This window comes from Cibotium barometz, chromosome 6, assembly GCF_041138505.1.
Source record: "Cibotium barometz isolate CiBa-2024 chromosome 6, ASM4113850v1, whole genome shotgun sequence".
NCBI lineage: Eukaryota > Viridiplantae > Streptophyta > Polypodiopsida > Cyatheales > Cibotiaceae > Cibotium > Cibotium barometz.
In genome coordinates, this window is record NC_141051.1 from 43,021,270 (window position 1) to 43,045,777 (window position 24,508).

A 24,508-nucleotide genomic window follows, 5' to 3' on the forward strand; every position below is an offset into this window, starting at 1 on the left:
CCTTTTCATAGGAATATATCATCAATGCTTGGCCAAGTGGCAAAACTGATATTCCAATTTGCAATTTCCAAAACAATATTATTTGGTTACTAAACAAATAAAGAAATTCAACTATTTGCTTTTTTTCCCTCTAAAGTCAACAAACTTTGCCCTTTTTCATGCTTGTTTGTCAGACCTTTATAAGATGCTCCTCTTCTTCTTTTTTTAATAAAATTTATGTTTTTATGTTTTTAGTTCTTTTTTTTTTTTGGTAAGCTGCTCTTCACTTGAAGCAGTAGAATAATTCCCCATGTCACATTAATACTAGTTATATAAAATTTCTTAGTGTCTGAATCTTTCTGGTTTCACCTTGCCAATGTCAGAAATAATTTTTTTCTCTAACCAGTGAAAAAAAGGATGACCTTCAAACCCAACCGGTTTTTATCGGAAAAACGTATCAATTAATCGGTTTTATAACTAAAACTTCAAAATTTTGAATCTTTAAATTCAAGGCTAGGCAAAATTATAACCGTTTTTCTCAATTTGAGCCGTGAAAATTTGAGCTGTGTCTGAATCTTTTTGGTTTCACCTTGCTTTCTCTTCTAGACAACATTGTTAGTTCCTAACTTCCTACTTTCTCTTCTAGACAACATTGTTAGGTAGGTAGTGGTAGAGAGACTTTTGTGTGTGGGGTGGTCTCCAATCTCCCCTTCACTCTGGGCCTTCCAACATCAGTTTGTCCCCAAACAATCATCCTCATAATAACAACAACACTCACTTTAGCTTGTCTGTCTAAATTCTAACCAACTTTACAACAATTTGGGCTGAAAAATTGCTGTTTATTTAACTCTAATGGCATGCTTACTGTATAGATCTTACCATTGTGGTTTTTCTAGCCCATGAGGGTGCATGTCTCACTGCGGTGCTTAACCAGGTCAAGCATACATCACATAAGGTTCAAGTACCATGTTTATTCAAGGATGTGGTGGGAAGGATGCCCAATTACTGGAGCAATTCCTGTTTTAATAGAACATGAGATGAAGCAGAAGACTGTGGTGGGAAACTAATTGAATTTGAATTTATAATTTAGCGGCAAATTAGTGCTATTCATCATTCATTTCATGCAACCCAACTTTTTTCTCCATATTTTTGATTTGTGACATGCGCTGGCCATTTCTAAGCCCACAATTGCCAAAGCAATTACGATTGAGAACGTGCAGTCACACCAACAGAGCACGTGTGAGATATTGGACGAGCTCGTGTGTGTTGTTCACTGGGCTACCGGCTTCCTTTCTCTACCCAACTGGGCGATTGTTTTTTTTTTTTTTGCCAGTATTTAATCTGCGCTCCACGACATTAACCTCAAGACCTGTTATGTGCGCAGAAGAGTGGTGGCCATTTTTGCATGTTGCCGCGCACACAGATATCACGGGCGTCCAGCAACGTTTTTGCAACGCTGTAAGGTATTTAGCCATGGACTATCCACCTCTCTGTCACTGTTTTTTCTTTGCCCTTCACTTCTATGTGAGCACTGTGTTTTTGGACCTTGATGTGAGAAGCACTTGCAGGTAGATGCATGGTTAGAAATAGCGTGTTTCTACAGCATACGTGACGATTGCTACTTTTGTATCATGCGATGTGCTCACTTCATGTTTCGGAATCAAGATCAAAGCTGCCTTCGTATCAGACATCCCAGTTGATAATATTGGTTTACACAGATCACTTAGTTATTGCTTCCTTTGTAGGTTGCACGAAGAAGGACGACACCTACATACTCAAAACTTCATACTGAGTAATAAGTAGGTTCTGAATTATGTCCAGTTTTCTACTGTAGGTGCTGGAGCAGTTTATGAGGTCGGGTTTCCTTTACTTCGAAGCAATTGAAGCCACTGACCAAGGTTTCAGGGTTACATGAACAGTAACCATGGCAAAAAGGGATGAGCCTTCACTGACAGAACTTAGGGTGGATTGCATCCATAAAGGCAGGGAGGATCCATTCAACAGAGAACGGGTTGAGGGCACTGAAGCTAGCCCTATGGATGAGACTTTTCCACCTCTGCTCAAGATGATTTCGATGGGAAGCTATTCTTTTTTAGATAGTGATTCCCCTGACACAAGTACTCACTCAAGCATTAATGTTGCGGAATTGGAGGACAGCAACAATGCATTCGCAGGCTTTGATGGTAGTGGGCTTAGTAGTCACCTTCAAGGGGATGGGGTTTCTCTCACATATGGTGCGGCTCCAATCGACCGATCAGACGCTCCTAGTGAAGCTGCTGCAACAGTGGACATATCTAAGCTGGTAGCAGAGAACCAAAACATGTCCAACGAAAGTACACCGAAATCTGGTGGGGTCCTTACCCCAAAGCCCATATTGTCAAGACGAGGAGTTCCATCAACCCCATGTGGGGCTCAAGCTGAATTAGCCAAAAAAGTGTTGTTTCACTCTAGGAGCCAATGTGATGCCACTGGGGCAGACAGTGGTGATGCACCTCAAGCACCCCAGAATCCCATGCTTGAGCCTACAAAGAAAGAATTCAAGAGGAGTTTTTTCTCACAGCCAATGCCAAGAACTACCAAGCTCTCAGGTACAATGAATGGCAGTGGATGTACTCATTCTGGACCAGTACGTAGATGTACTTCACATGATTTGGATGGAGCAAAAAAAGAAAACTACGTCATGTTCAGAACAAAGTCTGCTAAACTCGAAAAGCAACTCTCACGCTTGCAATCCAAACAAGAGAAGTCATCTGATGCTACATCCAAGAGTGATTGTGATCAGGGCAAAAAGGCCATTCCTGCAGGGCGTTACTTTGATGCACTGAAGGGTCCCGAGTTGGAAATATTGAAGGTTAGAGGAAACTGGCCTTTTGGGAATGTTATTGTGTTGTTGAAGACATTTCAAACTTTACTGCTACATGGGATGTTTTGCTCTCTATTGCATTCATGGGTGCATAATTTCATTGAGGAGACTGGATGGTCACTACACTCATGAAAGAATTTGCAATTCATTGTTACCATTCCTGTAGTACTTAATTTACACTTGATTTCATAATGTTCTCTTGTTTGCATCATCTCATACATGCATGCTACTGAGGAATGAGTTACTTACACTTGATTTCATAATGTTCTCATGTCTGCATCATCTCATCGATGCATTGCTATTGAGAAATGAAAACTATACTTAATGATCTCTTTAATGATCGGTTTTGGCTATGATAGCGCATTTAGGAAAGGATCAAACCTTCTGGATGGTCTGCATGTTTAAGAAAATGATATGTATGTGTGGTATAAAGCCTGAAGATCATACTGCAATTGATTGTTTTGTCTCTCCTCCTTAAATGTGGTATGGAATCATAATGTTAATGGTATTAATGAATTGCTTTTTTTTGGCTGTATAGGACTCAGAAGAGCTCTTACTTCCACTTGGTCAGCAATGGCCATTTCTTCTTCGATTTCCAATAGGGTGCTTTGGTATTTGCCTTGGGTTAGGCAGTCAAGCGATGCTTTGGAAGACTCTGGCCACCAGTGCATCCATGAGTTTTCTAAGAATACCCCTGATCATAAATCTTCTCTTGTGGTGTTTGGCTGTTTCTGCACTTGTTGGCATCTCCATTATATATGCTCTGAAATGCTTGTTGTATTTTGAGGCTGTGCGGCGAGAATACTATCACCCAGTGCGAGTAAACTTTTTCTTTGCACCATGGATAGCCTGCATGTTTTTAACCCTGGGCATTCCTCCGAGTATTGCTACTTCTATTCATCCAGCTGTATGGTGTCTATTTACTACACCACTCTTGATGTTGGAGCTGAAGATATATGGCCAGTGGCTTTCAGGAGGAAATAGAAGACTATCCAAAGTGGCAAATCCTTCCACTCACTTGTCCTTAGTGGGAAATTTTGTCAGTGCATTGTTAGCAGCAGTAGTGGGTTGGAAAGAGTCAGCTGTTTTCTTCTGGGCTGTCGGTTGTGCTCATTACTTGGTTCTCTTTGTAACCCTCTACCAGCGGTTGCCTACTGCAGAGGTTGTTCCCAAAGAGCTTCATCCTGTATTTTTCCTCTTTGTAGCCGCTCCAAGTGCTGCTAGTGTTGCCTGGAAAAGTATAGTTGGAGACTTCGATCATGTTTCAAGAGTTGCTTACTTTGTGGCATTGTTCCTGTATTCATCCTTGGTGAGTTCGTACCTTTAGATCCTTATTTGGCTATATGTGTTTTCATATCCAAAATATCAAATTACTATAAAGCAGTCCATAGTTCCAAGCCATTGGCCCCTTACTTTTCCACACGGTCCTGCAGGTTGTTCGAATCAACTTCTTCTGTGGATTCCAGTAAGATTATCAAAATCTATCCTTGAGATGTCTGCTTTCATTGATTTTGCACTTTGATGATAACTGTGTTAAGATTAACTCGGAGGTTAATTCCCTTGGAAAACAACATCTGTGACAGAACGAAATTGTCGTTGAATCCTTTTTTGTCATTCTTGCAAAGACCTCAACATGAAAGTTAAGGGTGACTGACTAGCTGGCCTCACTTAACATGCCATCATTTGATTTACAGCAGACGTGTGATTATCATGTCCTTGTGAGAGTTGCAAGTTTATGCTTCGATGAGGCACACATTTCTTGTGCCATGTTTCCCACTTCTGATTCAAACAATGCACATTGGATAGCCTGTTTGACTAATTCCCGAGCTGAATCTATTTAAGCATGTTGGAAGTCAGGGAGGAAAGAGGCATGGTTTGGTGGGATCAGAAGAAAGTACACCATGTGCATCCTTGAGGTGTCTCACATCCTCTCCCTGCCGTAATGTGGATGCAAAGTAGAATCACTACGTTTACAAGATAGGAGGTGAAGAACCAATGGTAGATGGTCTGACGGGTTAGCACTTAGGAGCAGTACAAATGTGCTTCCTCCATCAAGGGCCTACTCGTCCTCATAGATCCTATCAATTATGGCATGGACGAGGAGAATTGAAGCTTATATTGTTTCTTGTTTTCATAATAGGAGCCTCTACATAAGAGCCAGCAATAACTTTTCAAGGTGCCCTCTCTGAAGTATACATGCCTCGGCTTTTCCTCCTCTCTTTTTTGTGGGTTGAAAGAACCGCACTTCCGCTAGTACAACCCTGACTCAGATCGAGCAATCACTGAAACAAATGACTTTGGTGAGGATCATACCTGAGTCATGCAAGGTGAAGGCCACTATTGTGGGGTTTGATGATCCTGATGTTTGTCTAGTTGTCTTGCCACCTGATGGTCCCGAGGAGACAAGTGTAGGCCTCTTTGGCTTGATGTCAAAGCCACTGTAGCTGCTTTCTGCAATGAAGCAGAGGTCTTCGTAGGGTTTGTGTCCTTATCCACCTTGTGTATAAATTCTGAGAGGGGTAATGTGGCTACGAGGAGATGGTGGAGGGGATGGGGTGTAGTACTGTTCTCTGATCATAGAATGCACAACCTTTTGATTGGTGCCTTATGATAAGCCAAGAAAATTCTTGAATAAGAACTCTGACGTGTGGTGACTTGTCAGCCATCAGTGCCATAGTCACAAGAAACATTTCGAGGTTTTATCCATTTTGAGGTTTTGTCTTGAAATGGCTCATGCTTCTTTTTTTTAAATGGCTAGGTTTGGAAAATCTCTCTCTCTCTCTCTCTCTCTGGATTTCTGCAAAGCTTTTGACATTCCCTTGTGGCCACACCTTCTTAGGCATATGCAGGATTTTGGTGTACCATCAGAGATGATATGGGGCATCACAACTCTTTATGAGTTAGTAATGAGGGCTCCAGGAGGTTTGCCACAAGAGATTTCTAGCATGAATGGGGTGAAATAGGGCTGCCCCTCTCTCTTTGATCTTATTTGGGCTCTATATTGAAGAGATCTCTGACTTCATTGACAGACTAGGTGGCATCCTCCCTAGCAAGCACCGTGATCCCTCTCCTATCGTATGCAGACGATATGGTACTTATTTCAGATTTAGCTGAGGGATTACAGAGACACTTGGATGCATTACACGCCTATTTTGAGCAGTGGGACCCTTAGGTTATGGTACTTATTTCAGATTTAGCTGAGGGATTACAGAGACACTTGGATGCATTACACACCGATTTTGAGCAGTGGGACCTCAAGGTTAACCTTAGGTTATGAACTTTAACACGATTTAGAAACAGCACCTTGATCCCTTTCCAATCTAATGATATAGTCCTCATTTCAGATTTAGCCGAGGGATTACAGAAACTTGGATGCATTACACACCTTTTGTGGGGCAGTGGGACCTCAGGGTTAACCTTGGGAAGACCAAGGTTATGATCTTTAACACCTCGCTTGGTAGCATTGAGACATCAGTTCTTCTACATCGGAGACCCTGTGGATATCATCACATCATATGTATACTTGGGAGCCACCTTCTCTGGCCCAATTTTCACCATGCACCCAGTAGTCCTGGCTAGATTGGCGAGTGGCTATGGAACTCGAACTCCTCGAGAGACAATGCTTTCAGACACTTTCAGGAAACTAGCACTAAGGGATGACTCTTCGACACTTTAGTAATCCCAGTGGTGATGTATGGGCTCCCTGTGTAGGGCCAGACCTTGGCAGTAAGGATTGGAGGAGTATTGAAAGGATCTAGGTCAAGATGTTCTCTCATATGATCCGGAGCAAGCATCAGTACCACCCCCTATTGTCTTGGCAGAGTTCAGGGAAGCTCCGCTAGTGGTAGATGCACGGACATACATACATCTCTGCCACACCCTGGACAACCACAAGTTAGTGACGCTTGCTTGGGAGTCTTGGGCATGATCGGGTATGGTATGCTAGAGTAACCCGCTAGTTCCTCACACAGGGTTTGCATATGGACCACCTTCCACCTTTCCAGTATAGCTTGGGTGACCCCTCCCTCTGTCTCACCCATCAGGATACCAACCGGATCATTCAATCTGATCTCCTTAGCCTACACACCTACACCACAGGGCTCACACCCCTAGAACTACCCCCGCGAAGATGCAATTCTACAAGGATCACAACAGATGGATTCATTGAGAGGTCGGGATACCCTTATGGCATATGTCACATGCCATGCAGATCGTGATTTGGCAAATCTGGGTCTCAACTCACTGCCTTTGACTGGAGACAGGGAGAGCAAAGGCAGAGAGGACAGGATTTGTAGACTTTGCTCTACAGAGATTGACACGGATGGGACCTACATCTGCCTACAGATGCCTAGCATTTATGAGATCTGGGGAGATTTCATTGCCTCTTCCAGGAATATTTGGTCTGTTGTCCAAGATTATTGATTTCCTTGACAAGAGATGCTTGGGACTTTACTTGATGGATCTCAACAGACATAGGTTCTCCTCCATATGAGAGAGCAGAGCCTAGTCTCGAGACACCTCACAGCCGACCATCACTAGTTTTTTCCAGATGCAAGAAGCAGCACCAGTTAGTGAACCATGAGGCACCTTTGTCTATCTGTGCCAGGCCATGGTGCCTCTCGAATTTCTCGAGTCATGGACCATGCCCACCACTAGCTACAGTGCACTTGACATCCATGGGCCCCCAGTTCTCCACATGGCAGCTCCAGATCAGGGAGATCCTCGAGCGTCTTAGAGACACTTTCCCAAAAGCAGAGGACATGGTGAGCCTCTCAACAGTCATCACCTAAGACCTTCCCTTTTCTGGATACTCTAGATGGATGAGGATGATACCCCACATACATGAACATCCCTATGTATCATCATGATGTGGAAATATGTTTTCACATGTATGCAGAAATGCCTATTATCATCATCATTGTACATGTAGCGAGTTGTTTATGTTTTTCTTTTCCATGATCTAGCTATCTCATGGAACTATTGTAACACTGTTTGGTCGCATAGACCCTGCTGGTCCTTTGGAGACACTCAATATAGCTCTCTCTCTCTCTCTCTCTCTCTCTCTCTCTCACACACACACACACACACACACACACACACACACACACACACATTTTTTTTTTGGTGAAACTATTGTCTTATTAGAAGAATCAATGTACATTCATAGTTGCCCTAGAGTGGGGCAGCTACTTAGTTTAGAAACAATGGGAAAACACTTCTAGTTGTTGAAAGGAAAGGTCTCTGAGTTCATGAGAATCTTGGAGGGATTGTAAAAGGGCTCTCCGGAAGTAAACAAAGAGCTGCAACGGATCTCCAAAGAAGAGCAGTCGATTCTGAGCACGGTAGATAGTCCACAATGCCCAGAATTTAGTCTAGTCAAGGAAGCTGTATGAGCTGGTAGTGGAGGACAAAGACAACCAAAAAGCCAAAACGTTCGCCTGAAATGCCTCCTAGGAAAACGAGACTGGACGTGTCTAGACAAGTCATCAAGAAAACCTGGAGTGCAAGCGATAGAAGGTGAGGCATTGTCTCTCTAGGATGGGAGTGTTGAAATAATACACCAAAATACCATGTGACATTGGGGATACGGGCATATGGTGTCAAAGTCACGTAGCAGCAACATGCACACCACCCTAAGGCACTGAGCAACGTCGATGGTTGGGCTCCCATCTCCTAGCCGTTGCTCCCCTCCCCCCCCCCCCCAAAAAAAAAAACCCCCGGCCGGAGGAGATATCTATGACAAGGTGTCACCACACCCTATATACGGCTCTTTGACTTCCCATGCTCTTGCATATGGAATAAACCACCACAACTTCTATTCACGCAATAACCCGAGAGTAGCTACGAGAATTGCCACCTCCAACACCCTCCTTCAATTCGAGCACCTCGATCAAACAGAGGTTAGGACCACCCAGGACCCCACAAGCCGAGCTCTGATAACATGTCAAAGTCATGCAGTAGCAGCAGACACACCACCCTAGGGCACTGAGCAACGTCGGCGGCTGGGCTCCCATCTCCTAGTTGTTGCTCCCCCCCCCCCCAAAAAAAAAAACCCGGCTGGAGGAACGAGGTGCCACGGCCCACCACACCCTATATATGGCTTTTCGACTTCCCATGCTCTTGCATATGGGATAATCCACCACAACTTCTAGTCATGCAATAATCCGAGAGTAGCTACGATAATTGCCACCTCCAACATATGGTTCATTAGGTCTATAGCCAACTTGGTGTGAATACGCTAGGTGTGGTCTACCTCTTAGTTAGAGTCAAAAGATAGGGCTTGGTGCCTATAAAAGGGTATTGTACTTGGTGGTAAACATTCATATTATTCATAATACAATCAGCTTGTGTTGTGCCCACTCTTTTGTGTGCTCAGGCTTCTCCTTCCCTCTCTTCTTCACATTCCACAATCATGGAGATATTCCATCCTCCATAGCTCCATGATTGATCTTCTATGATTGCCAACATGGTATCAAAGTTCATATCTACTCTCCTTCAACTTGATTAGCTTTAGCTTATCATTTAAACTAATTATGAGTAAGTAATTAATCTCTTCTTCATCATTCTCTTCCATTTAGGTCATCTCCTCTTCTACCCATGAGCAATAGAGGATTGATTTCTCTCCCCACACCTCATCATTGATCAAACCACTACTTGGGGCCTTTCCACAGCTCAAAGGCGCAAGCCGCCAGGTGCTTCAAATGGCGGGACTCGAGCGCACCATCGCCAGCAGCACCCGATTTACAAGAGCTTGCGTTTTTGGGAAAAAATGCAATGCCAGACATTTCACAGCGATTCGGTCTAATTCCTTAAGTATCCGGGGATTTTCGACCATGGAGAATCCGTTGGCGTTGTCTGTTTGGTGGACTACATCGCTCGCTTCAGCTCTGTGCAACCTTCAGAGACATGCTTTGGTAACACCTTGATTACTATGTTTAATCCTATACTTATAGGCTTAAGACATCAATAGACTCATTGCTCCTCTCAGCCCTAAAAGCTTTTTGGGCTCGCCTAAGAAGAAGGTTATCAATTGTATCCTCCAAGTTGCCCCTTTTTCTGCACTGTTAGCAAAAAAACTGTCCATTAATTACGCTTTATTTGTTAATCATCTCTGATCTTTTGAACCATTGGGGGTTCAAATATGACATTGGGAACTTGATACAGCTTCCTACAACATCACAATCAATTTTTCCTTTTGGTTTAGTGCTCAAATCATGTACTGCAAATCACACTATTTTTCTACATATTCTTATGAGAGTACACTTCTTAAACATTACTTAATCCTTTCATTTAGTACTTACCAAAACTCTGTTGTCAAGGGATTAGACACTACCATAGGATTTTTTCTCAGTGGCAAGACCTTCCCAAACCCTAAAATTATTATGAGGTTTTTTATGCCTGTCGGCAATCTCCATCCGGTGTCTGAATAAAGAGCCATCTGGTCTTGGCACCATCACATGATCATTTGTAAAATAGGGGTCACTACTAAGTATCACGACTCGTGGTACACCATCAACACTGGCCATGACAGCTACAGCTACAGTAGCCGTGGAAGGTGTCTCTGGAAGGGCAGGACTTCCAGAATCTGTCTAAAGGCTAACCCTATGGAAGCCAAAAACTTCCAATAGATCCGTGGGAGCCCAGGGAACTTGAGGAAGATCGGACAAAAGTTGCAGTCCTCTAGCACCAAGCCAAAGTTCTAGTGGTATCGGACGAAGATTTCCTCGGGCTCAGAGGAAATGGGCTGCTCTCAAGAGTCTGTGAGGTTGCCTCTGCTGAATTCAAATCTTCTTGGAAGAAGCCCCTTCCAAGCAAGCGGGCATCGGTAAATTGCAAGGCAAGCTCTGTGGGAAGCGCCGCTAGGATCCAATCTCTAGCTTGAGAGCGGAGACCCGTACATCTTTGTGATCTTGACTTCTTTATCAAAATCTGCCTGTAAGGTACCAAGCTTGTCTTTGGAAAAAGGAATTGTTCTCCCAGGCGGTGGGGATGGAGGATGATTGGCTTGGACAGAAGCCATAATGCCAATCAAAAAAGGGTGGGTGGCGATTTGAACACAGTAAAGTATGTTGACGCAGGAAAAGAAAGCAGGAGAGGTAGGAGGTGAAAGAAGTTCTATTCAAGACCACACAATTTCGAATTAGGGTTTTGTCAGGCTGTTTACTGTGGATCCAGCTTCTAGCTCCTTGAAGCCCTGTTTCATGTGTCTTTTTGGCTGTAGTCTGGCCTGCACTCCTGGCTGCACCTTTTGAGTGGGCTAAAAATTTATGTACCGTAGTTGAGACACACACTCTCGCCTCTCACAAAAGTTAAGCCTCCCTTAGGCTGCACGATAATACTGCAGAAGCCTCTCCAGCTGGAGCTGGATGCTCTTCAGGCCAGGATCAGAGAGCACACAAGACGGGCCAGAGTCACCCTGAAGGAAGAAAAAACCTTCACGCCTGACCTAATCACAAGATACGGCAGCGCGGATGATCCAGGTGCTTGCCCCAGCTAAGGCAAATTTTTGAACTGTTTATTTAATAATGCTTCCATATGCTCACTTAAGTGGTAAGGAATGTTGGGATAAACGAACTGATATTGTGATCTTTTGCACCTTTCCTGCTTCCTCAGAACCTTGTCTACTTCAATTGCATCCTTGGAATCGCTCACTTATGAGGAGATTGAAAGATTTGCAAGAGAGAGAGACCTAACAAAAGGAGAGTGCAAGATACATGAACTCGTGAAGGGATCATAATCAAATGTGAGGCCACAAAAATTGTGGTGCTGTTTGATTTTGGCACTATGGAGGATGTATCACCTGGCATGCTTGCAGATTGGCAGGCTTGACTATTTTTGATGAGTCATGTCTAAATTGCAAGTGGGCATATGTATTTTGCATGTGACCTCATGGCATAGGCTGTGTTTGAGCAACAGTGCAAGGCATTGTTGCGCTAAATTTGCCATCTGTGGAACACACAATAGATCACAAAGAAGGCCGCCAATCTTTTTCTTCGTCCTCTGGGTTTGGATATTGCAAGTGTGAGCGAAACCCCTCTGATTTCCTGAGTGTGACTAAACTTACCAACTGAGGGCATGCATGAGGTTCTTTGAGAAATTTCATCAACCTTCCCAAGTGTACCACAAGCTGATGGATGAAATGCTAGCCTGTACTGCCTAGGGAGATGAACGAAATGTTAGTCTTGTCATGCTTGTCTGAGGAGGAAAATACAAGGGGCCTTTTTTTTTTTCCCAGAAAAGTTTCGTCTATTAAGTAAAATAAAATCATGCAAAGGGAGATCTTAAAATAAAAGGTAGGGAGATCTCAACCAATTGGGGGCGCTTTGCTGCCATAAAAGCCCCGAAGGGGAAAATATAACGGGCCTTTCACAAGCATAGATGGACAGGTACTTGGACGCTCCAATGTCCAATTGTGGGGCTTTTTTTATGGGAACTCAAATGCTTGAGGCTTTTTTACCCTCTGGCAGTCCTAGTCACAGCCAGGAAACTAGAAATTGTGTCGGCATCCCCCCTTGGACTATGACTTGGACGTGATGAAAAGCTCCAATCATTGCAGCCCCCTCCGGAGAGATTCTCGGCATTCCAGCTTTTGGGTGGGATCTCATGGGATTTTAATTCGTGCAGGTCTTGGTGCTGGCAAGTGGGAGTTGGATTCATAGGAGCCACGTGCATGCCAATTAGGTGGTTGTTCGTCCATTTTGTGTTAAGTGGTGCTGCCTTTTCCATGGCAGGCACATTGTAAACACGGGCCCACATATTGTGCAGGCTCAGAACGTTGGCAGACGTTTGTAAAGCCAGCCTAAGCTTAGCATCATGTATGTGAGGGCATGATAAAGACAGGGTTCTTCCCTAAGAATGCAGTAGCATGCTCAGTTGTAATTTGTGTTAGGCTCAAGGAAGTGCTAAGCTGGCAGCAGATGTCTCCAATAAGCCCTTGACAGTAAATGAGCACCAAAAATAGAAGGTAGTGAGCAGCTAACCAGAGGAATGCGAATGGCCATCTCAGGGGCAGGAAGAAGACAGACATGAAAAGACAGGGAGGCACACATTGCGGAAGCATATTGTTACCCATTCTGGGGACCTGTCTCACACTATTTGTCAGAATATGGGCTGATTTTCTGCCCATGGCCTCTCCCATAACAGTAGATAGTTGCAGAACATGCAGAGAGCCTGACATGGCCAGGAGGATTGCCTCTGATTTCTACTGCCGCTTGTTATCTGCAGAGGCTCACTCCCCTCATAGGGATATGGCACAGCAGCCCTGCATAGGTTGATTTCGGATGACTTATGTGCTTTACTTCATGCCCTTTTTTCAGCAGATGAGCTCAGACATGCAATTCAGGCATTACCACATATAAATGTCTTGGGGATGATGGCCTCTCTGCTGGAGTATCTGGATTGAGATTGCCCTCGTGCATAGAGGAGGAGCTTTTGGATTGTGAGTTGGCTGATGATACAGCAATGTTTCTTGAGACATCCTACTCATGTCTTTGCTCATTTCGCACTTCCTTGGAAGGGTTTTGTCTTGCACCAAGGGCCTTTATAAATTGACATAAGTCTGGCGAATTTCGGGTCAGTGGCTCTGAGAAGATTGATTGGGACACAGATGTTGGCTTCACTTGGATTGGGAGAGGACACACTGCCAGGTATCTTGTATGATAGGTCGGGATAGATATTACACATGCCCAGCAGTTTGCCTGTGTGCTCATGAGCATAAAGAAAAAGCTCCTTCATTGGAGGTCCAAGAAGCTCGATCTAGCGTCCCGAGTCCTAGTGGTAAACAAGGTGTTGCTTGCCACAGCTTGGTATGCCACTTCTTGTTGGTGTTATGACCGTAGATGCATTTGACAGTTTGCAACGGAGGGTGATCCACAACTTCGAGTCGCATTCTGAGAATTAAGAATTCGAAATGCATTTCCAAAATCACGATCTTTTGAATAACGGTCCTTGAAACTTTGAGGTATATCCATTTCAACTGTAGAAATAGCCAAGACCGAAGCTGGCGGCATACAACTGAGGGCATCCGCAACCACATTGGTAAGACCAGGAACATACTCAATTGTCATATGAAAATTGGCTAAGAATTCGATCCAACGCGCTTGCCTAGCATTCATAACTGGCTGCGTGAAGATATATTTCAAAGAATGATGATCTGTTTTCACCACTGAATCCGTACCAAGGAGATAATGTTTCCATGCACAATAGCCAAAAATTCCTTGTCATATACTGGGTATCTTCCTTGAATTGCAGAGTGCTTATGACTGTCAAACGCAATAGCACGTCCTTGTTGCATTAAGACAGCACCAGTGGCAATATCAGAAGCATCCGTGTAAACATCAAAGGAGAGAGTAGGGTCAGTAATAGCTATGACAGGAGTTGTTGTCAAAGCTGTCTTCAAATTTCCAAAAGCTTGTGTTGCGGCTTCAGTCCATTTGAATGCAGGAGCGGACTTTAGAAGTTATGTGAGAGGAGCAGCTATTTCGGAAAATCGATGTACCTTTGTGTGATAGAAGTTGGCAAGTCCCAAAAAAGAACGAACATCATGGATGTTTGTAGGAGTCGGCCAATTGACAATAACTTGTATTTTCTTTGGATCCACGGAAATACCGTCTGCTGAAACAACATGTCCAAGGTACTCCAAGGATGTCTTGAAGAATTCACTTTTGCTTGGATTAATATAAAGAGCGTTGTTACGAAGCACCTTAGAAAACGATCTTAAGATGTGTCGTGTTCTTTCATATTACGACTGAACACCTGGATGTCGTCAAGATAAATAATGACGAACTTGTCCAAAAAAGGACAAAAAAGATCATTCATCAGACTCATAAACGTTACAAGGGCATTGGTTAACCCGAATGGCATGACCAGGTACTCGTAATGACCATATTTTGTGCGAAAAGGTGTCTTATATTCATCACCTTTGCGAATGCGAATTTGATGATATCCAAACTTAAGATCAATTTTGGAGAAGACCTTTGCATGGAGCAATTGATCAAACAATTCATCAATACGCGGAAGAGGATACTTATTCTTGATAGTCAACTTATTAAGGGCACGATAGTCGATGCGAAGGCGCATAGACTTATCCTTCTTTTTCACCAAAAGCACTGGAGCTCCAAAAGGGCTTTTGCTTGGTCGAATATGTCCTTTCTCCAAAAGTTTAGTAAGTTGTCGCTGTATCTCTTGAGATTCCGTAAAAGAAACTCGATATGGAGCACGAGTAGGTGGAGCACTGTCAGGAAGGATATCAATAGCATGGTCGACTGGTTGCCGAGGTGGGAGAACCGCAGGAAGCTCTTGAGGAAAAGGATCCAAGTATGGAGCAAAGAAAGGTTGCCTGAGATACATCACCTTTGTATCTATGTCCTCGAGAGGATCGTTGGCTGAATAGACTATTAAAAGTGCTGAGGAACAACCACTCTTGCGGATCCACCGTTTCACTTGAAGAGCTGAAAGGGTTGGTGTAGAAGGTTGGTCTCTGATTCCTTGCAGTGCCACAAGCATATCATTTTGAACAAATTGTATAGAATGGTTCCGGAAACTGACCAGGGGATCATATTGATACAATCATTCTTGACCAAGGATCATATCATAATGTGCCAAATTCATGACTTGGAAATCCAATTTGTCACGATAGTGCTGAATTCGAAAGGAGAGGTGTTTGGCAATGGTGTTACACAAGGATGTGGAACCATCGGCAAGCTCTACTTCATAAACAACAGCACTTGGAGAAGTCCGAATCTTCAATCTTTGAGTCAAGGTGGTTCCCACAAAGTTATGAGAACACCCACTGTCAATGAGAATACCCACTGTCAATGAGCACCTGCATGGGGTGACTGAAAATAGAGCCTTGAAGAACCAAAACCTAAGTAGACCGCTGGGGCAACGGTGAAGAGGCAGCTTGTGCTGTAGCAGTAGCGGTAATCATTGAAGCATGTACAATAGCATGGTGATTAACTGCACGCTTTCCTTTGTCAGCAACTAGGGGTTTCTCCTCAGAAGTGGAGGGTTCAGCATTAGAATTCTGTCGATGGGTTGGTCTTTTGGGGCACTCAAACCAACGATGAGGTCCATTACAAATTGTGCACAATCCCGTCCACCAGAAGGAACAGTAGAGGGACGAGGATTGCGAGATTGGTCACGTTTTTGGTCCCGTCCACGATCCGAACTGCATGGTTGGAAGGATTGAGAACGTCGGAACCGAAAAGAGGACGATCCTTCTGATCGGCGAGGGTGTTGAGAATTATTCCATTGGGGATTAGGCCGGGAGGTAGAAGTGCCAGATGACTCTCTGTGACTATCTCGGCTCATATGAGATCCATTGGCTTTCTGAAAGTCATTAGCTCGACGGGAAGAGGCCGAATTGCGAGAATCAATGTCTGTAACGCGCTCGGCGTATCGTATGGCATCGGCAAGATCGACAGGGTTATATTTCTGAACATCGGCACACAGTGTGGGGTTGAGCCCTTCAACGAAGGCATGAAGTTCGTCCGCTGGGGACAAAGAGTCAATCTCCAGTATCAAGTTGGTGAACTGGGAGATATAAGAGGCCAAGGAACCAGTTTGGTCCAAATGGCGTAACCGAGTACGGGCTTGGAAATCCACATTGGCAGGTATGAACTGCTTACGGAGGACCCGCTCGAATTTTTCCCACGTTGTAACTGTTTTTCCGGGGTGTTGTCGTCGTTGCCACCACAATAAAGCAGTGTCTTTGAGGAGGGATACCGCAAAAATCACCTTTTTGGAATCAAAAAGGGTCATGGTTTCAAAGTATAACCGCAGTTTGTAGAGCCATTGGTCTAAGATGCGCTTATTGCGCTGACCACCATAAGAGTCAGGGGGTTTAATTTCCAATTTCTTTGTTTTACTAGCTTGTAAAAGACGATAAAGAGTTTTAAGGTCGTCGCCTTCTACCTTGGAAGGAATGACGTCTGCGTTTGCTGGTACTGTTGCTGAAACATCTGCTGATGGTACGGAACTCGTGTAGGAGTGGCGATCCATGTGGAGCTGCTGGATCTGAGAAGCCAAGGATGCCATAGACTCTTGGAGTTGCTGTTGAAGTTGCTGCAAAGCTGGTTGCCATTCCGGAGGGGCTGGTATGTCAATAGGTTCTGCCACATGAGAGAAGATGTTGATGTAGAGGCTTCAGGGTGATGAGGCTCTGGGGGTTTTTGCTGTTGATGACACTGCTGGGCTCTAGTAAGAACCATCGGCTGGAGGGTGCGGCATTTGGAAATCCCGAGATGAGAGGCTACGTACTGATGAAGCGGCTATAGAGCATCCAGTATAGTAAGGGCGATCCTTTGGGACCGGGCTCGCACGAGAGTCTGCTAGTGGAGAAGAAGGTATAGGGGTAGGGGCAACTACTGGTGTCAAGGGTGTATACTCCGGTGTAGAAGGGCGCACCGTGAATGAAGATGGATTAACGTCCTTAGAATAGGTGCAATATTCATGAAAAATGATGCTACACTCGGGGAGGATAGCGCCCAGATAAGGATGACGCCTGAGTATAAAACAATAATGATCCAGATCCTGTGCAGAAGTACGAACACAGATCACCCACACGTCGAATTCTCGGAGGTGAGAAGTTGGCGGTAATGAATGGGCTGGGAAAAGGGGGGCACACTCATTGGAACAGGGGCTGAGACTGGTGGAGAAACACGGGTAGGAGAGGGCACTATGGATTGAGAGGGTGTATCTTGTAAATAACTGAAATCATAGGTCTCCTTTGCCATAAGGCGTCGGAGAAGAGGGTAATGTGTGTCCACGTGATCTGAGAGGTGCTTTTGAACCCGTAAAAAGGGATATTGGCTCCGGAGGAGTGGAGAGCCCGCAAAAGAATGAAACGGCAGGTTTTCGATATGTTAATACTCCACATTATGTGAGATGTTCATACCCAAGAAAATGGAAAAAGCATACCTGAAGGATGCCATAATAAATAGTGTTGCTGGAGAAGAAGCACCAAGGATAGTAGCCGTCAATTCAACAGAAAGCACTGACTACAAGTGGCTGGTCCAATCACAGGCGTAGACAGCAGGATGCCAACAAGGAGGAGAGGTACGGGTGCTGAATCCGTGGAGGAGAAGGACGACTGCACGTTGGCGCGAAGAAAACTCTATGCAGGATGGCGGCGGGTGCAGGCCGAAACTGCGCGGTGGCGCCGTTTTGTAGGGGCCCGTAAGGTAAGTTTGTGGTTCAAAAAAAAAAGTGTTTGCATACGTGGCATTAAAGCCTTAGAGTCATAACCTGGTTGGGTTATGAGGGGTGTTCGTTAAAATTTTTTGTAAAAAAAAAATCAACAAATCGTCATGCGCTCTCCGCCGGCAGCCGATTGGGAAAGGTTCCACGAAGGGGTGTGATTGCTCTTGGGAGGGGTGCCGGTTCATGAAGGGGTGCCACTTGAAGAGGTAAGCCTACTGGATTGAAGGGTTGCTTCTTGTCTTGCCTCTATTCAATAGTTTCCTGCATATGGCTGGCCCAAAATTAATCAGCAAAAAATGGGAGTTGGGTGCTGAATTTGATGGGGCATTCTCTTTTTCTCTTCCATTCAACACTTGCTACACCCAATTTTAAGGTTTGGGCGGGCTAATTTTAGGGTTAGGGTTAGGATTGATTTTAGGGTTAGGGTTAGGGTTTGGGCATAACACAGGGCGGAAAAAAGTTTGCTCTGATACCACTGTAAAGCTTTTATAGCTTTATTAACATGATTAAGACCTAATTAATGAACATAAGACAAATACTATAGGAAAGACTGAGTTGTTTGCATTGAGACAGGGGCCTTTCTTAAATAGAGGCCGAAAGGGTACAAGTGAAGAGACACATCCTTGGGAAGGGGGGTGGCTCTTGAATCAACGGTTATGTCCTTTGGACTTAGGGGTGTGCCTTTTAATGAATAGACATGTCCTTTGATAGTGACCCATGTGTAAGGGTGTGACCCTTCACAGGTGTCCTTTCAGTTAATAAGGGATTAAGGAGTAATTAAGGAGAGATTAAGAGAGTTAGTCACAATCGTGACATGCATAACAAGAGTACTTGCCCTTCTATTCCATTCAGTTTGGATGATGGAGAGATGTGATGTACAGGTGATCTCACCTCACCTGGCTGTGTGATCTGTCCAGTGAGAGTAGTGGGTCGCTCTAGAAAAAGCTTAATATATTGACCCTTCCCTAGTAATGGTTATTCATGCTTCATAGTGCCTATGGCTATATGATGGATGCCCTACCAAATATCTACATTGGGACCGTGGTGAGTGGGAACAGAGTGACGTGACTAACCCCATGATGAGCATACCTTTCTTCAGCTACACCTCTTCACAGTTACGCTGTGTGTAACACCAGGTTGCTCTTGCTTCAACAGACCCAGAGATTTCCCACTCTTAGATCTCATTGGGAGGTGTATGACATAACCCCCCCATTCAGAGGAGATTATGGCAGAGACTCTGGCATTTATACAGGAGGAGCCAGATATCCTACTACTACATGATGGGAACCAGTGGAGATCTGTTTTTGGCATGGACCCCTCTTGTCCTAGATGCCTAGCTCCACCCAAGACAATGTATGACTGCTTATGGGAGTGCAGAGGAGCACAGGGGCATTGGGTATCTTCACGGCATGGCATATTTGGAAGATCAGATGCTCAGAGGTATTCAGGTGTGTGACACCCAATATATTTGCAGTATATGGAGTGACATCGTTCACACTCTTTTGGCCACCTGGACCCCCATACAGGGATCTTCTAGAGCTATGCAGACAAAATGCAGCAGTAGATTTATGAGAGTGGAACCATGGTATTTTCTTCTCCACTCCTAGGCTTTTATGGCAGCATAGTGTCCCCGAATTGTTGAGATCTCCCTACCTTTTGGTTTGAGATCTCCCTTTGTATGATACTTGATAGAAGTCTCTTTTCTGAAAAAAAAAAGAACATGGGCTGATTTTCTGCTTAACCCTAACCCTAGCTAGTTGCCTAGCATGGTGGCACATGCTTCTGGTTCACAGCAAGATGTCCACTAGGGCAAGGGTTTTAACTTGTAGAGTATCACAACAGTTCTGGATGAACTCATTGTCGTCAACATTAGGTATCTAGATTTGCTTTGTAAGTGGTGTCGTTAGCATGGTGTAAAAATCTGCAACAATGTCAATACTCTAGAGGGCCATATCAGGACCAAAAATACTTCAAACTTTTCTAGGCATGTGCATCTTATCTAGCTGTATTGGATGGCTGATCTGCATGGGAATGTGTTCAAGGTTTGTGAACTTGCACAAAAGTAGGCCACAAGTACTATGTCATTAAAGTTTTCCATTGCCAACATCTGCTGTCATGTGGAACCTGCAGGTTTTCTGTTGCGTGGTGGGCATACACATTTCCGATGACAGCATCAGCCATTGCTGCAATCCATTATTCACTTGAGATACGGCATCCAATCACACAGGTTATGGCGGTAATGCTTTCCTTGATTTCAAGTGTCACGGTGTTCAGCCTTTTTTTCTCCACAGTACTCCATGCCGTAATGGGCACATTGTTTCCAAATGACTTGGCCATTGCCATCACAACAAGGCGGCACAAGCAAAAGCACAAGGGGTTAAAATCAGACTCTTCAAACTGCACATCTGAAACCAAGTCGGAGAATTGTGGGGATGATTCTAATAAGCTTTTCTTGTCAAAAGAGGGGGTGACTTTAATAGCATCCGTTCAGAATGGTTTGGTCAGTGTTGCTTCTGACCCTCTTCCAGTAAAGGAGCATGCTAATCAAGGAACCATGAAGCTTTGAAGGAGTCTTCATGTATCCCCATCTTTCTTAAAAGGAGTGTCTGACTATGATGATACAAGAGATTCTTGAGCTATGTATATGGAGTCTCAAAATGGCTTGTTTTTGGTGATCTATGCCTTTTTCTAAGATGTTGACAGGTTAGCTTGATATAAAGGTGCAGAATTTTTTTTTTATTGCCACTTTACTTCCATCATGCTGACATGCTGAGAGGGACGCTCATTTTAGTGTTACCATTATGATATGATTCTAGGAAAAGGTGAATTTGAATTATACGTGTCATCATGGTTGCACCTTGCTAACAAAAGAAACTCGCTCTCTCTCTCTCTCTCTCTCTCTCTCTCTCTCTCTCTCTCTCTCTCGCGCGCGCGCGTGCACGGATGGATCATAGTTGGACCACTAGCTTGGCTACCACTCATTCAATGTTGCATATGGGGATTTGAAGGCTGAGAAAGTGGTGTGAGATTGCATTGTTTTTGTCTAGCAGTCTTACCACATCATGTGGGGTTCATTTATATGGCACATTGATTCATAACCCAAGGTGCTTCACGAGGGTATCCCAGCACATGGTGCTCTCTATGGTACCTCTTGAATGGTGTACACTATGATTCTATTGCATGCTTTCTAGACTCCATTCAGATAGAATCACCTATCAGAAGAATCCTCCCTCGTGTGATGCGACTCATATAATTTTCCCATGAAACAAACAACTGCACCTGTTTGTTTTTTTTCCCTCACACCTCAGCTGTCCAAAATGTGCCAAAATGGAAGAGTTATGGGAGAGGGAGAATCTTACCGTATAGCTGGTGAAATTTGCCCCTTTTGTTTCTTGCATTTCCCATTTGCTACTTCCAACGAAGTGCATTTCTCATTCGAGTCCGGCTAGTGGTGACTAGTAAACCTACTACCTAGCACGTTGAGAGACTTTCTCAACTGTGCTAAGTCTCTAAGAAGGCCTAGTTAATGGATGCTTTCAACATAATAGGCTTTCCCCATGTGCCAAGTTTTGGGCTAAAGCATTTAAGCATTTGGAATATAAACATACAATAGTCACATCCAAAAATTTTCAAGTGTGCAACTAAAGGTTTTTTACCTGACCTAGGTTCAAATCAAGCGCTACCCCGCTTTTGTGGTGTGTTGTTCACAATGGTGGTGGTCGATTCTTGTTGTTATGGTTAGAGAGAGAGAGAGAGAGAGAGAGAGAGAGAGAGAGAGAGAGAGGTTGTGTGTGTGTGTAAGATAGAGAAAGAGAAAAGGGGAGTTAGAGGCCAAAAAAACAACTTGGCAAGTTTTTTTCTCAAATATAATTTGGAGAGGATTTATATAAAAAATTTTACCATGTGGTATAGTGCCAGTTGTCAATATGCTATGTTCTCTCTCTCTCTCTCTCTCTCTCTCTCTCTCTCTCTCTCTCAATTCGGGAAAAAAAACTACCGCATGGCATATTGCCAATCACATCGGGAATATGCAAAGTGGCAGTTTCACCCCCCCCCTCCCTGAGAGACACACACTTCTTAATAAATAGAAAGAGAAAGCATGTGTGTTCTCTGTGTCTCTCTTTGTTTCTATTTATTTAAAAAGATTTATTTATTTTTTGATTAGTTTGGTGTGTGTGCATTTGTGATGTGCGCACATGTGTGTGTGTGTTGAGAGAGAGAGAGAGAGAGAGAGAGAGAGAGAGGGTGTGTGTGTGTGACACGGCTATATATTGGACGAGGGTACTCCGAGCTACACTTATGGTTCAGTGAGAAAAAGTGAGTACATCACATGGCGGCCATGTGGCCATTTGTAAAGTAATTTTTTGTAATATATCTTCTATTACAAAAAAAGAGAGATGAGTGCTGTTCTTCTTCTCCTCCCTATGTGGATTTGGATCTATCTCCTCAATATTGCACAATAAGTGGATCCCTTAAGTGGATATGGATCTATCTCCACCATATTGCATTTAAAGCCTTGGTAGGAACCCAACCGGTTTAATAATGGTTATGCACTTTTTCCTTTAAACCCAAAAGGACTCTAGTTCACCTCCAAGGAAATCCCTTCCATTCAGTTGGTGTTAGAAAAAGGGAGTGATTAAAGATAAATCCTCTTTGCTAACCTGGTTGATTCCACTTGCCTTTTGGGCCTCATGATGGGTTAGCTCCTCAGAAGCTACATCTACTCTCTTCTTTAAGGGCAAAGTAAAGAAAGAATATGCACCAATCAAGAAAGAATGGCTGAATGCACAGGAGAAGCATGCACGAAGACAACAGGGTCGGCGGACTAATGTGGATCTTTGGATTGATGGATATTTCTATCCTAATGCTCCTTCTTCGCATTGTCCTCCACCCTTCACTGATCTCCCTTCATTTATTCAGTTTGTTGGAGAGGGTGAGAATGGGCTGATTGGGTATTGCAGAGCTTGAGTGATGCATGAAGAGTCCAATTCCTCCAATAAAAAATACAAAGCTTACAAAGCACTTTGAGTAGTGCGTAACATGTACTACAAGATGCACAAAATAATATTGTAGAGCTGGAGAAAAGAGACAAAGAGAAAGAGGCTTGCGTTATGAAGCTACAAGACACAATATCTCGCATGAAGATCACCCTCGTGGGAGCAAGAGAGCGCAATCAATAACATTCAAAAACTCGTAGGTGGTGGTGGTGCTCGCAAAGTGAAGAATCCAAGCATCAAGGTTTGTTTTTTTGTTCTTTGTCTATTATTGTTGGCAAGTAATTTTGATTAAGGTATTTTTGGTTGTTGTGGTTGTTATAAGCAATAGATTAAGGTGTTTTTGGTAATCTTCATTGGTTTGTGATAGGAACTTTTTGAAAGAAGCATGTGGTGATAATGGTCCTCAAGATTTTGGGAAAATATTAGGTAATTGTGTGAGGAGGTGTGACATTCTTTCCATCATTCGAGACCCACGTCAACATAGATCAGGTACTTGCAAATGAGATAATGGATGACATTACCAATCTTCTAAGCGTTTGAGGAGGTTCAGAATGGTCCCCAAAAAAATAAGATTAGCAAAGAGGACATGCAATGATGATGTGCAACAAAAAATTAGAGAATACTATTGCATCAATGATACATTAACCATTGGAGCTTGGGGAAAAAAGCGAGGCACAAATGGTAAGATCATGTATCCCTATAATGAGTTCAATAATGTATTTGTTGATCTACAACGTCTTCAAAGAGCTATGATCTTATTCTATGGACTGCCTAAACAATGTAAGTACCTTTTTACATTTCTTGTGCGAGCTAATAGAAAAATATTTTAAGTACCAAAACTTATCTACTTTTGTTTGTCATGCAAGGTGACAAGGTAAGTTTTGTGTTGAAAGTGGATGAGTGTCAGATTGTTGAAAGTGGATGAGTGTCAGATTGTGAAAGGTAAAAGGTTAGAATGAATGAGTATCACACTTATGAATGAGGCAATGGCATATGCAAAGAGTGAGATCAACATGACTGAGGAGACTGAGCATCCTTTGGAAGCTTCGAATGAAAACCCAAACAATCAGACAACCAATAGGGAGAGGGTTTGCTAGTCAACTTTTTCCTCTTTTAGTGTTTAATCTGAGAGGGAGATATGGTGGCTTGGGGCGTTTGAAGTAGCGAAGGAGACACATGAAGTCCTGGCTTGGATGTTTGATAGGATACCCTGGATTACCAATGTCATCAAAGCACAAATTCAGCGAAAAAAATCAGAAGTGGAGAGTAAGGGAACTTATACAGCAGACTGGCATTTAGGAGGTGACTTGAAGACAATAAAGTGCCTGCTTGGGTGTCCACAAGGTGCTAACACCAATCCTTGTTCATGGTGCATGAGAATCGTGAGAGAAAAGAAACAGAAGAAGGCAGGAAGGAAGAGGAAGCTGGAGAATTAAGATGATGAGAACGACACGGTGGATGATGAGGC

The 24,508-nt window shown here is 43.7% G+C and overlaps 1 protein-coding gene across 6 annotated transcripts; it reads left to right on the forward strand.

The window, feature by feature from the left end:
* The first annotated feature begins 237 nt into the window (after window positions 1–237).
* Window positions 238–20,780, forward strand: LOC147637775 (guard cell S-type anion channel SLAC1-like). 6 transcript variants are annotated; one of them, XM_086799606.1, is made up of 6 exons: window positions 270–1,034; window positions 1,364–1,437; window positions 1,814–2,830; window positions 3,381–4,151; window positions 4,276–4,307; window positions 20,174–20,780. In XM_086799606.1, exons 3-6 carry the CDS (start codon window positions 1,904–1,906, stop codon window positions 20,607–20,609), a joined length of 2,166 nt encoding a protein of 721 aa, XP_086655732.1. In that variant the 5' UTR covers window positions 270–1,034; window positions 1,364–1,437; window positions 1,814–1,903; the 3' UTR covers window positions 20,610–20,780. The 6 variants fall into 6 exon arrangements, with proteins under 6 accessions (XP_086655727.1, XP_086655732.1, XP_086655729.1 ...); XM_086799602.1 differs by having other exon boundaries at window positions 271–1,034; window positions 1,364–1,442; XM_086799601.1 differs by having other exon boundaries at window positions 238–1,442.
* Window positions 20,781–24,508: the final 3,728 nt, after the last annotated feature.